Source organism: Trachemys scripta, chromosome 21, assembly GCF_013100865.1.
Source record: "Trachemys scripta elegans isolate TJP31775 chromosome 21, CAS_Tse_1.0, whole genome shotgun sequence".
Classification (NCBI taxonomy): Eukaryota; Metazoa; Chordata; order Testudines; family Emydidae; genus Trachemys; species Trachemys scripta.
This window is the reverse complement of record NC_048318.1, coordinates 17008588-17021180: the sequence shown is the minus strand read 5'-3', so window position 1 is coordinate 17021180 and position 12593 is coordinate 17008588. Positions and strand designations below refer to the sequence as shown.

The 12593-nt window shown below is 49.2% G+C and overlaps 1 protein-coding gene across 6 annotated transcripts in view; it reads left to right on the top strand.

The window, feature by feature from the left end:
* SIK3 (SIK family kinase 3) overlaps positions 1 to 12593 on the top strand; it is a gene marked incomplete at its 5' end in the record, with an annotated part of 146374 nt that overhangs the window by 124245 nt on the left and 9536 nt on the right. For 5 of the 6 annotated variants that reach the window (XM_034754709.1, XM_034754707.1, XM_034754705.1 and 2 more), the window contains 7 exon segments: positions 2715 to 2858; positions 6594 to 6744; positions 7768 to 7893; positions 8195 to 8280; positions 8987 to 9096; positions 9609 to 9966; positions 11164 to 12041. In XM_034754709.1, the coding sequence (XP_034610600.1) occupies positions 2715 to 2858; positions 6594 to 6744; positions 7768 to 7893; positions 8195 to 8280; positions 8987 to 9096; positions 9609 to 9966; positions 11164 to 12041 (1853 nt within the window). 6 annotated transcript variants of the gene reach the window in all.

The following is a 12593-nucleotide window of genomic DNA, read 5'->3' as shown; positions in this document are numbered from 1 at the left end:
TGGGCAGCAGGCAGGTATAGAAGTGAGGGAGTTGCTGCTAATGCCATTTAATTCCCTATAATTTCCTAGATCCCTTGTAAACTCCACTGGTCTCAGTGCTGTAAAACAGAAGGGTTCTAATGGCGATGGACACTTGGGTACAACAGTGGCTTGTCCAGGCCATGTGCCAAGATTCCCTTGGCTACTTGACCTTAGAAAACAGCCAAACATGGTACACATTAAAAAATGCCTTCTGCTTCCAGTGGTTAGGAGTCTACACATTCTGGGTAGCCAAAGTGTGGCCTAAGACGCTATACAGTGCCACCCATGGTCATTCTCATCTTTATTATGGAGGCATGGCCCGCAGACACTGCAGGGCCCAGCATGACATGCTCTGTCGTGACAAAAGCCTTGCCCTCAGTCGATGCTGAACGTTGTCTCTTGGCGACAGAACTCTCCAGTGACGGCGCTGCTCCGATCTGAGCAGAAGTTGCAAGCTGGGACCTGCAGTCTCCATGGGCCACCACTCCAGGCTGTAAAGCTGAACATAGCTGCAGCCTTTTCCGTTTGGGGCAAATAAGATGCAGCCCTGCGGCTCTTGGCAAATTGCCAATGTGTCCTCATCTGCCCAAGCTTAGAGTGCCCATATTTTAAAATCTCTGCTTTCAGCCAAATCCTTCGAGGTTCCAAGAGTCAGGCTTGGCAGGTAGGGTTTTGAGACCAAGGGTAAAACTTCCAAAAACGTGTGCAGGACTTAGGACCCTAAGTCTCACTGTAAGTCCATGGGATGCAGTTTCTGAGGTACCTAAGTCACCCTTGAAAATGGGGCTTAGCTACTTTTGAAACTATTGCCCCCAAATCCTTCTTGTGTGCGCTTATGCCACATTCTCCATAGCCGCTGGACGGGACCAGGCTTCAACTGTGCTTAATGGGTGCACATTAACCCTCCATCTCCCCACCCTCTTACGCTGTGACATGCCACTAATCACCAGCAGAAGAGTAAACAGGATTAACACCAGGGACAGGAGCTAATATTTATCTTTTCAGAACACTGGTTTGAATGCCCTCTGCAATGACCGTAGAGCAACTTTTGCCCTTGTTTGCTTAGGTTGCCTGACCTTGAAATAGTGTGCATTCCATTCCCCGTGCCCAGGGCACAATCACATCTCTTCGGAGCTTGCAAAACTTTTTTTTTTTTTTCAGCCAAACACTTGCAGTTCATGATTGGATTGTTCCCTGGAGCCATGAAATAAAGTGATTGTAGCAAACCACAATTGTGAAGCTCTTTGGGAAACTCTCCCTGTCTCCATCTAATGGATCTCAAACATTTAATGGCTCAGATTTTGGCAAGTCACCACACCACTAAGTACTCGGCATTCTGTTAACTGGCTGCTTTTTGTGTCAATGGATAATGCTTTTTGCAGAGCCATAGTTTTAAGTGCCGCTGTTTTCCCTACTGTACCGGTTTTAGTTACAGACATTAAAAAGAAATCAAATCGAAGTATTTGTAACCCCCATTTTACCCTCTGGCTTTGTGGAGGCCAGGAATCTTTGTAGCCATAACTCATCACCAATGCAGCTTCACCTGAGTTAGCAATGGTGGGAGGGTTAGTCCAGGTACAGGCATTGATTCCACTCTGTCCTCAAACCTTGTCAGTGTCTCCACCACTGCTAGCACCTGAGAGAGCTGACCTGGTGCTTGCCCAAGATTGAAGAATATCTGAGGATAGCTGCACCCTTTGCCATCTCACTGAATCAGGCCCTTCCTGCCTTAGCATCCAACAAAAACACAAAGGGAACAATAGGGCTAAAAATCCCCAAACCAGCCCTGAACCTGTCTACAGCTGAAGGTGGAAGCTCTCAGAGGGCTGCGGCTCCAGGAAGGGAATGGGCTGAATTAGCTCCTCACTGTCCCTTGCCGTTTCTGCTTTAGGCATCATTGGTGCAGCCTCCATACACTGATTCCCAGGCTCTGCTCGAGATGTCCAAGAGTGGGGACTAGATGGCGCACTTTACACACACGCTGTTCCTCTCTCTGAACCTACGTTCAGATCCAGGTTAGATCACACACACAGTGCAAAGGGCAGCCTAATCTCCAGCGGTGGTAGCGATGTCGTAAATGCCATCATCCGATGTGGGACCATTCAGCGTGCTGATCTCTGCTCAGACTCCAGACTGAGCACGTTTGCAGGTGAGGACTGAAGTGTGCAGGCTGAGCCACGCAGGGGAACGTGCACAGCGTCTGTCTGCACGGTGCCGAGCTGTAAGCATTACTCACGCAAACAGTCCCATGGGCATAGTGCATATGATGTAAAGCAGACAGTGCTATTACCCTTCAGACTAGCACCACTTTAGGAGAAAGAATCCCTACAGAAACTAACTAGTCACTGAAACTAGATCTAAATGAATGTGCTTGAGAATTCCCCCATGAGATGAAGTAGGGCTTTTCTCCTGAGATGGTGAATGGTCGTTCTGTTTCTTACCAAGGTTGGCATTGGAATAAAGCTGGCTATGACTTCAGTCCTCCACTAAGCAGTTAACATCCCTTTAATCGGACAGACATTGGCAGTACGGTTTGCTCTTTCACGGGTGTTCTACAACTCACAGCAGGCTCTGAGCACTGCAGCGAGCATTTTCCTTTCCTAATTACTCTGGATTATCTGCTTCTGCTCCCTTCTTTTGGAGTATTCCCGTCAGTCTCTTCCATTTATAAAATATGCTCCTGCTTGTTGCAGATACTTGGCAAATAGGTCAAAAAGGCACACTCTGGCAATGACCAACCCTACAGCTGAAATCCCTCCAGACTTGCAGAGGCAGCTAGGACAGCAGTCTTTTCGATCCCGGGCTTGGGCTCCACACCTGGTACCCGATCAGCACCGGTGAGTAATGGCACCGGCCGTTCGGGCAGCTCTGTGCCAGGGAACCCGCTCAGATGTCGTCTGAATGGAGTGCAGGAAAAATCCAGCTTGGCATAAAGGGGTTAAAAGAAGAAAGCAGCAGACCCCCAAAGCAGACGCTGGCTGGATAGATATTGGCTCCTCAGCTGCTAAATGCGTGGTGCACTCACGGGCAGGGATCAGTTGGCTCTTCCCCTCCAGTCCCACTTCTGTGGCTGGAGATGATTGGCCAGGATGGCTGCCTTTGCCCTGGGGCTGGGATTAAGATTAAACGATCCAGTTTAGTGGAAAGCTTTGTTAATGTACTGGAAGGCTCAACCCTGTAGTGAGTAGTAAATCTGCTATGGAATATTCAGTAGTGGAATGCTGTATGAAAGGCTGCACCAGGAGTAAACTATACGTAGGTGTAGATACCTCACTGCACCAGAGTTGTGTGTTTCCACTGCAGAGTCTCCATGCAAAGCTCCCCGTTTGTCTTTTTGTTTCTAATCTGGGGGAGAACAATTATAACTTTTGTGACTGAGGGAACTGCTGCAAAACTGGATCCAAGTGAGCTAAAATTCTGGAGGAAGGGCCCTCCTGACTTGGAGAACTATTATTTCTACAGAGTCCTTTGATGCTGCAGCAAATTGGAGACCCTACTGCCACAGACACAGCTTAAAAACTGCACCCTGACCCCAAAGCAGAGGGTGTAACATAAGTGTAAACTGTCATGCTCATTTCTTTGATTTCAGTTGCTGAACAATTGAGAAAGTAGTTACCGAGAAGACCAGATTTGTGCTCATGTTAAATCCTCTAACCAGCTCACACTGGCAAGCTTGTGAAAGCACTCTTTATTGTAGCCAGATACCTGCTGAGCTGGGCGCTGTGTAATCAGGTGAACTCTGAGCAGACTGAGTCGGCATTGGTGCCACGCTGGAACTCTAGAAGACAAAAGATAAACCCTGAGTTACTCCTGGGTAGAAACACTTGTAGGGAGGCAGGAGAGGAGGAGGAAGATTTCTTTGGTCACCGAGTGCTTTATAGGAAGAGAAGAAAAACAGTTGCAAAGTAAATAAACAGAAAATACTGTATGTCCTGCTTCCAGGGTCCCTTCAGAATGGAGGTTTAAACGAAGCCATTGAGAGATTGTTGTAAGGCTCTTTAGAATGAGCCTACCCTGCCCCCTCTGGCTCTCATCTCTCATCATGTGTCTGCTCCTCTGTTTGCACATGCACAGGAGAGCATTGGCTCATTCCAGATTCACAATGATGAGCATTTTACATGTCACAGCAGAGGCCTGTAAGCCTGTGGGACTACAGACCTGCAGAGATCAAAAGAGAGGAGCTTGAAAATCACATCTGGCCCCAGACCAAGCACCTGGAAGTCTCTGTACACCTCAGACAGAGCTAGTGGAAGGCTGTGTTGTGTAGTGTGGCAAAACCTGCAGTAAGCCACAAAGTACTGCCTACTGAACAGCTGTCAGCTTTTATTCTGGTGTTTAATGTAGTCTGTTTGAAACTGGTTTGTACTTAAAAAGGTCTCAACAATTGTTAGTCTAGAAAGCCAGACTGGAGAGCCAGGGGTTAGGGTTACCGTGCATCACCCTAGCATGCTTGGGAACCTGATGCACAATGCTCATGCTCCTCACTTGCTGCAATGCCCGGTACCGAGTTGGAAGGTCAGATGGACAGATTTGGCTTGCTGACTGGCAGAAAGGGAACGTGACAGCCAGCCAACTCTAACCTTAGCTGGAACATATCTAAAATCGTAATGAATTGAAATACATTAATATGTGAAACTAACTGGAACTGACATCCTGGAAATGTTACAACATGAATGAGAATTGTCCTCCTGCTAGGGGTAGCTTCTCCCGCAGAGATTCCGTTTGGTCTTTCAGAGCAGGCTTCAGCAGAGAACTCTGTGCATACATCAAATATTTAAAGTACCAATTTGTCTGTCTAATGTAATTCAGTTTGAAGCACTACTATATGGAGCTCGATTATCTTCTGTTTGTTTTACAACCAAACCATCCGCAGGGATGCTCTAAAGACTTGTTCCCTAAGGGCCTTTCACAGACAAAGACCATTGCTGCAGCCAAACTGTTGTCCACTCGTTTTCTGTATGGATTGAATTGGTACAAAGCTAAACCCATCTGGGCAGAAAACTAACTGGGTCCTCATGTGTTAGTGTTTGCTTTGTGGGTGGAGAGAGAGCAGTGCTTTGTAATGCTCTTAAAGATGTAGTCTTGAGGAGGAGTGTGCTTGGGTTTGACTCACATGTGGGAACCCAGATTGAAAGGGAAGTTTGTTCCTGGAAACAAAGTCGTCATCATCCCTCCACAATGGGTTTAGTGCCTCTCTGAACGTGGATGCCGGCCTCTCCTCTGGCTCAGAGTGGCTGCAGGATAGACCTGATAGCTCTGTAGTCAGCAGTGTCTTTCCTACCCTTGGGGTGTGAATCTTATCCACCCCGATCCACTGGTGCTGTGACACGGCTGTTTTTATCTGCACGTACTGGAGACTTAGAACTGTTTCTAAAACTTTTGTTTTGCCATTATTGGTTTTGTCTTGAGGGCCCCCTACAAGTGCAGTTTCCTTGTTTGACACCCCCTCCCCCTCCGCTCCAGATCCATCCCTCTGTGGTCACATGAGATGCAACATTTGGCAGAACATGTTCAGATTAAAACTCCCTCATCTTCAAGGCCTGATGTGTGTTAGTGCTTGGAATAAACCAATCTGATGGGTTCACCCGCATGTGTCATCTAGGAAGTTGGAAGATCCTGGAAGCCTGTGTGTGTGCTGAGAGAGGGCAGGTCTTACTGCTAGGTGATGGTCTAAGCTTTATTGGCATTCGAATGGGAAGCCTCCATTCCCCACAGATGTGAGGGTTACTGGTGCCCCTTTTGATGCACAAATGAGTATTTTCCAGTTTTCTTCCTTTCCTGGAAATCCCGTGGATTGCTCTTCTCTCAGTGACGTCTCTCTCTAGGTGTACCTGCAAGTAAAACATCTGGGCTAGGACTGGGGGGGAGGTTGTTATGCTGGTCCTGCTCCTGGACTTGTTTAAATGAGAATTCCTATGGGTGCTGTCCGACTGTATTTTAGCATTAGACTGAGCAGGCAAGCTCCGGCTGTGCTTGTTAGGGTCTCCCCTTAGCGAACAGACCTTGCCATAGAGAGACAACTGTTCTCAGCAGCAGAATCACCTCGTCGAAGACAGCAGCACTCCTGACTGGCTCCTACTTCCCCAATTCAGATAGATGAACAGGCAACCATTTTTCATAGCACAAAGTGTTCCCATCCCACTGGAATATAGGGGTGCTCCAGCTTAGCAAAAATGTCACTGTGTAAACTCCAAAGTATAGTGAATGAAAAAGACTCTCAGATGGAGAAACGCCTTTCAGTTCTTAGCAGTTGAATGGTTTCTGCAGGTCGGGGGAACCAAGTGCCAGGCCGAGTCGTATGGCCAGTTACAGACTGGGGCCCCTGTTATAATCTAGTTAGGATATAAATCAGACTGGCAAAATCTTAGAGAAAATCTACCTACCCTAGCATAAAATGGACTTGCTAACCCTGTACCATGTGGGTGATGAATAAACTAATGGCACTTTACTTCTCACCCAGAAACAGAACTTCTGGGCAGGCAGAACTTGGCAGAGCTGATGTAAATAAAATGTCTCTGTAGCTGAGTTTGTTTTTCAGCTGGCCTCACTAACCCACTTCCCCATGTGTTCAGCTCTGTTTACAAGGACTCAAACACCCTGCACCTCCCCACTGAGCGCTTCTCCCCGGTTCGCCGCTTTTCTGACGGTGCTGCCAGCATCCAGGCGTTCAAAGCCCACCTGGAGAAAATGGGCAATAACAGCAGCATCAAACAGCTTCAGCAGGTAAAGGAAGGAAGAGGGATGCAATGAATTAGCTTAGGTCACTGACTTACTAGTAGAGGAAACCTTTCCTACTGCTTTGTCTCCTGGATCTAAACATTCTTCAGAGCTGCAGCTGGGGAGCATATCCTCTCCTTCTGGGTATTTGAGTGTGCTTTGTAGAATTGCCATCCTCCTCTTCATCTCAGCTGCAGCCTGGGGATCTTGGGGGCTTCCCCTTTTCTGGGGACTTGACATATCACTGTAGAAACACATGTAAGGTCCGAGAAGTCAGGCTCAAGTGAGGAACGTGGGCCCTGATACCTGTGCTCCCTAGAAACTGTCATTGAGTTTCTTCCCAAGACTCCACGTAATGAAACCAGTCCCCAGAATCCCATTTCAAAGTTGAAATGGTTGGTTCTTGGGCCTGGCCTGCATTTTTGATTGGTTTGAATAACAATCCCTGGTGTTGCACAGAGTAACCAGACTGAAGAACACTCTTGAAAATCCTCTTAGCCACGGCTGCTAAAAGCCACTGGTGCCTTCACCAGTGTTTAATGGCAGTGAAGTCCCATCGCATGCCATAGCGGTCATTGAAAGGCCATTTTGCTCTGCTGTGGCATAAATTGCACAGTCCTCTCTTTGACCTCCGGGGGAGTCTTGTCGTTGATTTCAGTTGGAGTTGGATTTGGCCCCAAGAGAGGAATTTCCCTGTGCAGCACAGCAGGAGCACGAGATGCTAATTTAATCTTGGGGTTTTCATGTCTGATGCTTTTCACTTGCACTCCCTGCAATTGCAGTGTAAGGAGACTAAATAGCCCATGAGTTTAGTTCCATGAGCATCTATTTCTTTCCCACTGTATGAGAGAGCTGCGATGACCCTGGTATTATGCGCACACATGCTGCTAACTACATGGATTAGGATTTCTGTCCTGCAGTTTCTTCTTTTTCTCTGGCTCTGGAGACTGCAGAGTGAAAGCCTTTTTTGCGCAGCAGGGTTGCTGTGCAGGAAGAGATCATGTTGTGGGTGTATTGAATTCATTACAGGAGTGTGAGCAACTACAGAAGATGTACGGTGGGCATATGGACGAGAGAACTCTGGAGAAGACACAGCAGCAGCACATGTTGTACCAGCAGGAGCAGCATCATCAAATTCTCCATCAGCAGATTCAGGTACTGGAACCGGGACCATGCTCCCTGAATCCTAGCCAGGTTTTCCTGCAGTAGAGGTGTTGAATGGCCACATGGGACTAGGGACGAAAACTTCTGTGTATGTGGCAAGTTAGGTTGCCCGACCTGCTGTAATGAAGAACAGGGGGGAAGGCTTTTCAAAAGCAATGCATGCACAGCTGGTAGGACAGCGAGAACTTCTGTCTCAGGTTGATTAATTTATTGGTCCAAACTGTCTCAATCGAGATGGAACTGACTAATTGCAAATACTTTTTGTTCCCCTTCTTTCTGGTGCCTGGCTCAGGATTGTATTCGCCCACCTCAGCCATCTCCACCCTTGCAAGCTCCATGTGAAAACCAGCCAGCTTTGCTCACCCACCAGCTGCAGAGGTAAAGAAAGGGGTTTGCTTTGGTAAAGTGCAGGGGGGGGGGGGCGCTGGCTGTCACTCAGTGATGTACTCAGGCCTGTCCCAGAGCCAGCTGGGAGCATATAACCTTAGAGAACTGGGCCTCATTCCTAGAAGCACGTGCAGGCTGCAGCTGGAGCTGTAGGAGCAAGTCTCTGGCAATCAGGCTCTTAACATTTCTGTCCAAGCGAACCTTGAAAGTAACCTGATGGCATAACATTGTTTTAAATTGACATGGAACTGCTGCTTGTTGGCCAACTTGAAAACAAATGAGTTTCAATAATAGTATGAACACTTTCTCTAGCACCTTGAATGCCAAGCCATTTACCAACACTCTTTAGACCCTTCCCCCTCCCACCCAGTCCCTCTGTTGGCTAGCAAATATCATCCCATTTTACAGATGAGGAAGGCTGAGGCAGAGTGGGAGAGCCTTGCCATAGGTCATGGTGAGTCAGGAATAGAACTCAGGATTCCTGACTTGTGCTCTAACCACTGGGCCATACTCCCTTATCCAGCTAGCTAATGAAGATAAAATAGAAATTATGTTGCAAAGCCTTTAAGATTCTAAAGGAGTTTTTTATATTGTTTGTTTGTTTTTTTGAAAAAGCACTTAGGGTTCAGTTCTAAAACATGAACAAGCGTCTTTATCAGGAAGAGCAATTTACGAAGATGCTTATTTTCTTGTGTAGGTTACGGATTCAGCCATCTAGTCCACCCCCAAACCACCCTAATAATCATCTCTTCAGGCAGCCAAATAGCAGCCCCCCTCCTGGGAATAGCAGCATGCTGCAGACTCATGGTAAGCACTGAGTGGACCAAGCCATCTGTCCTCCTATTGTGCAGGCCGCTTGTCAGAACCTTACAGCTTTATAGAGCGCTTGGGAAAACAGTTCATGTCTTCTCCAAATTCTAGTGCCTGGCGCAGATAGCCGATGTCTCCATCTGGCATAAGGGGCTGGTATTATTGCGGTACTTGCCAGCTGGAATATGTTGTTACCTGTCATGAGGTCTTTGCTTATCATTTCTGGGGGCGGGGAGGAGGGATATTATTCTTTGATTATGCAAATAACTTTATACTGGTATTGTTTCTTTTACCTTACAAGTATTTCTAGCTGTGGCTGTAGTAGGATGAAACTTTAGCTCTGAATAGTCAGGAAAGGTGCACGCCTCATCACCCACTGAAAGGCAGCTTGGTTCTGAAAATCTTACCTCTGGCCCTGATAGCATCAGACGCTGTATCTGCTAAACAGAAGGTGCTCTCAAGCCTTGCAGCAGCTCAGTGCAGTTACTCAAAGGGATTGTTCTTCGTAGGTGCGGCCTCTCAGTCCCAGTTCCAAGGGATGCCTTCCCACAGTGCGATCTTCCAGCAGTCTGGTAACTGTTCCCCTCCCCCGAACGTGGCACTGACATGCATGGGCATGGCGCAGCAACCGCAGCCACAGCCGGTCACCATCCAAGTGCAAGAGCCCGGAGATATGCTCAGCAACAACCTTCTGCAAGGGGCGGCTGTGGCAGGGCAGGGCATGTCCCCGCACCCGCGAGGCACGTCTGTCAACCCGAGTGCTAATCAGATCCAAATGCAGCATCGCGCTAACCTGATGGCCTCTCTCACGTACGGGCACAGGCCACTGTCCAAGCAGCTCAGTGCTGATAGTGCAGAGTCACACAGGTAAGCCGTTCTCTAACTGTTCTGCTAACCCGGGGAGGGAGGAGAAAAGAACCAGGGCCGGTCAGAGTTCTGCCACCACGGCTCCGTGTGCCAAGGCTGGCTGCCCGTCTCCTGAGCACAGCTCTCGCTGCCAGCAGCAGCCATGCGCTGGTCCCGTTATGGCGTTCGACTTCAGGGCTTTGTTAGTGGCATGGGTGTCTGACAGCCAAGGGGTGAGGATTGTGTGAAGTCAGCACAACTCCTGAGCCAGGCGGGGTAGGTAGCCAGCTTTCTCTCTAGGAATGCAGGTCGCTGCTTAAGTAGAGTCTTGTGCTTTAATAAGAGGGGAGAAATAAAGAAGTACAGAGACTGTTACTAATTCCCTTTCGTGCCTGGTTTGGCTGGAGCCTACACTAGCTTCAAGAGCTCCGACCAGGGCCAGCTCTAGGATTTTTGCCATCCCAAGCAGAAACAATTTTGGCCACCCCGGCCACCCCCTGTTTTTTTCTTACCCCACCCCCGGCCTCGCCTCAGCTCCGCCCCTTCCCCAAATCCCCAGCCCTGCCGCCTCCCCCCAGGCTCTCAAGCCTGGGAGGGAGGGCGAGCAGCGGCGCATGACTCAGCTGTTTCGCGCGCCGCAGCCGCTCAGGATCTCCCCCTCCCTCCCAGGCTCTCAAGCCTGGGAGGGAGGGGGAGCAGCGGCGTGCAAGCGGCAGCAGCGGAGGTGAGCTAGGGCGGCGGGGCACATTTTTAGGGGCGGCATTCTGGCGCCGGCCATGCCGCCCCTAAAAATGTGCTGCCCCAAGCACCAGCTTGTTTTGCTGGTGCCTAGAGCCGGCCCTGGCTCCGACAGGCGGGCTCTGCCTCTAACAGCACCTTTTCTCCATCTACGCTCCCCCAGCTATCTCCAGAGACTTGAAACATTCCTTCTTACCTGGCCCTGCAGAGTCATCGATGACCTGGGGCATGTGCTCTTCTGCAGGGTCTGAGTGGAGTGTGGGGTCTCTTCAGCTCTCCCAGAAAGAGGTGCTGGGTGGCAAACCTGGGTCCCCTCTGTTCCACTCCAGCTAGGCGCTCAAGCCACCACCCTGAACATGTACAGCCTGTTGGAGTTGATTGGGAGGTTGTGCAGAGTGCCTGAGTGGTGGCAGCCTCCTCTGCATTCATGGGTTTACTCTTGGTTGCTGCAACACAATGACTGTCGTTTCTTCCTTGCAGCTTGAACATGAACAGGTATCCCCCTGCTAACTATGACCAGGTGCACTTACATCCCCACCTGTTCTCCGATCAGGCCCGTGCATCCCCCAGCAACTACAGCCCATCAGCAGGGGTGGGATTCCCCACAACGCAGCAAGCCCTGAAGGTCCCTCAACTTGACCAGTTCCCTAGCTTCCCTCAAAGTGCACATCAGCAGCAGCCGCAGCACTACACGGCATCGGCACTACAGCAGGCACTGCTGTCCCCAACTCCGCCAGATTACAGCCGACACCAGCAGGTACCGCATATCCTCCAGGGACTGCTTTCCCCCCGGCACTCGCTCACGGGGCACACGGACATGCGACTGCCCCCAGCAGAATTTGCACAGCTCATCAAGCGGCGGCAGCAGCAGCAACAGCAGCAGCAAGAATTTCAAGAGTTGTTCAGGCATATGAGCCAAGGAGAGGCTGGGAATATGAGCACCAGCATGGGACAGAACCTCTCAGAGCGTCCGTCGTTGTCTGTGCCTTATCAGAATGCTGACACGTACCATCACAACAGCCCCCAACATCTCTTAAAAATCAGGGCACACGACTGTATCCAGCAGGTATCTGCAGCAGTGGCACCACATGGGTATGTACACCAGCCAGCTCTGATCCCTTCGGAGAGCATGGAGGAGGACTGTGCATGTGAGGGTGCCAGGGACAGCTTTCCGGACACTAAGAGTTCAAATACATTGACCAAAGGTGGCCATGAGAACCCCCTGCTTTTAAATGCAGGAGGGCATGGGGACCCAGAATCTCTGCTAGGAACTGTTAATCAGGGGCAGGAATTGGGGACGCATCATTACAGACATCAGCCAGCTACCGGATTCAGTAGGAATAAGGTGCCCAGCAGAGGTAAGACTTAGTGCTACTTGTGTACATGAAACAGCCTCTTCCAATGTCAGATACACACCACGTGCAAGCAGAGATGACTCTGTATATCAGACAGAACTAGGAGTTTCGGTGACAGTCAACTTAGGGCAGAATTTTCTAGAATCTTTTGGCTATTAAGGCTGTAAGTAAATTGTGAACTCGTACAAACTTTGTACCAAACAGCGAGGAGGAGAATTGTTAAATAATAAAGGGACACTGCCAGACTTCTAGGACTTGGAATTTGATGATTATAACCTGCAGGTAATGAAAAAAGACCCTGGATTCCTGCTTTGCCTTTAGAGATGAGCTGCAAAGTGTTGGGTGGTTTATCTGTTTTTTTTTTTTTTTAAATCTAGTGTCCCAAATTAAGGGAATACGTGTGTGTTAAATTATCCCGACAGCCCAAAACTGTGACTGGTTCCTCCTTCGCTAATCAGCAGCCCCCAAGTCCAGGCAGTGCTACATGGGTCAATGAAATGTACCCTGTAGTGCACGGTGTCCTTTCCTGGGCCAGCGCCCTCCACTACCGTACTA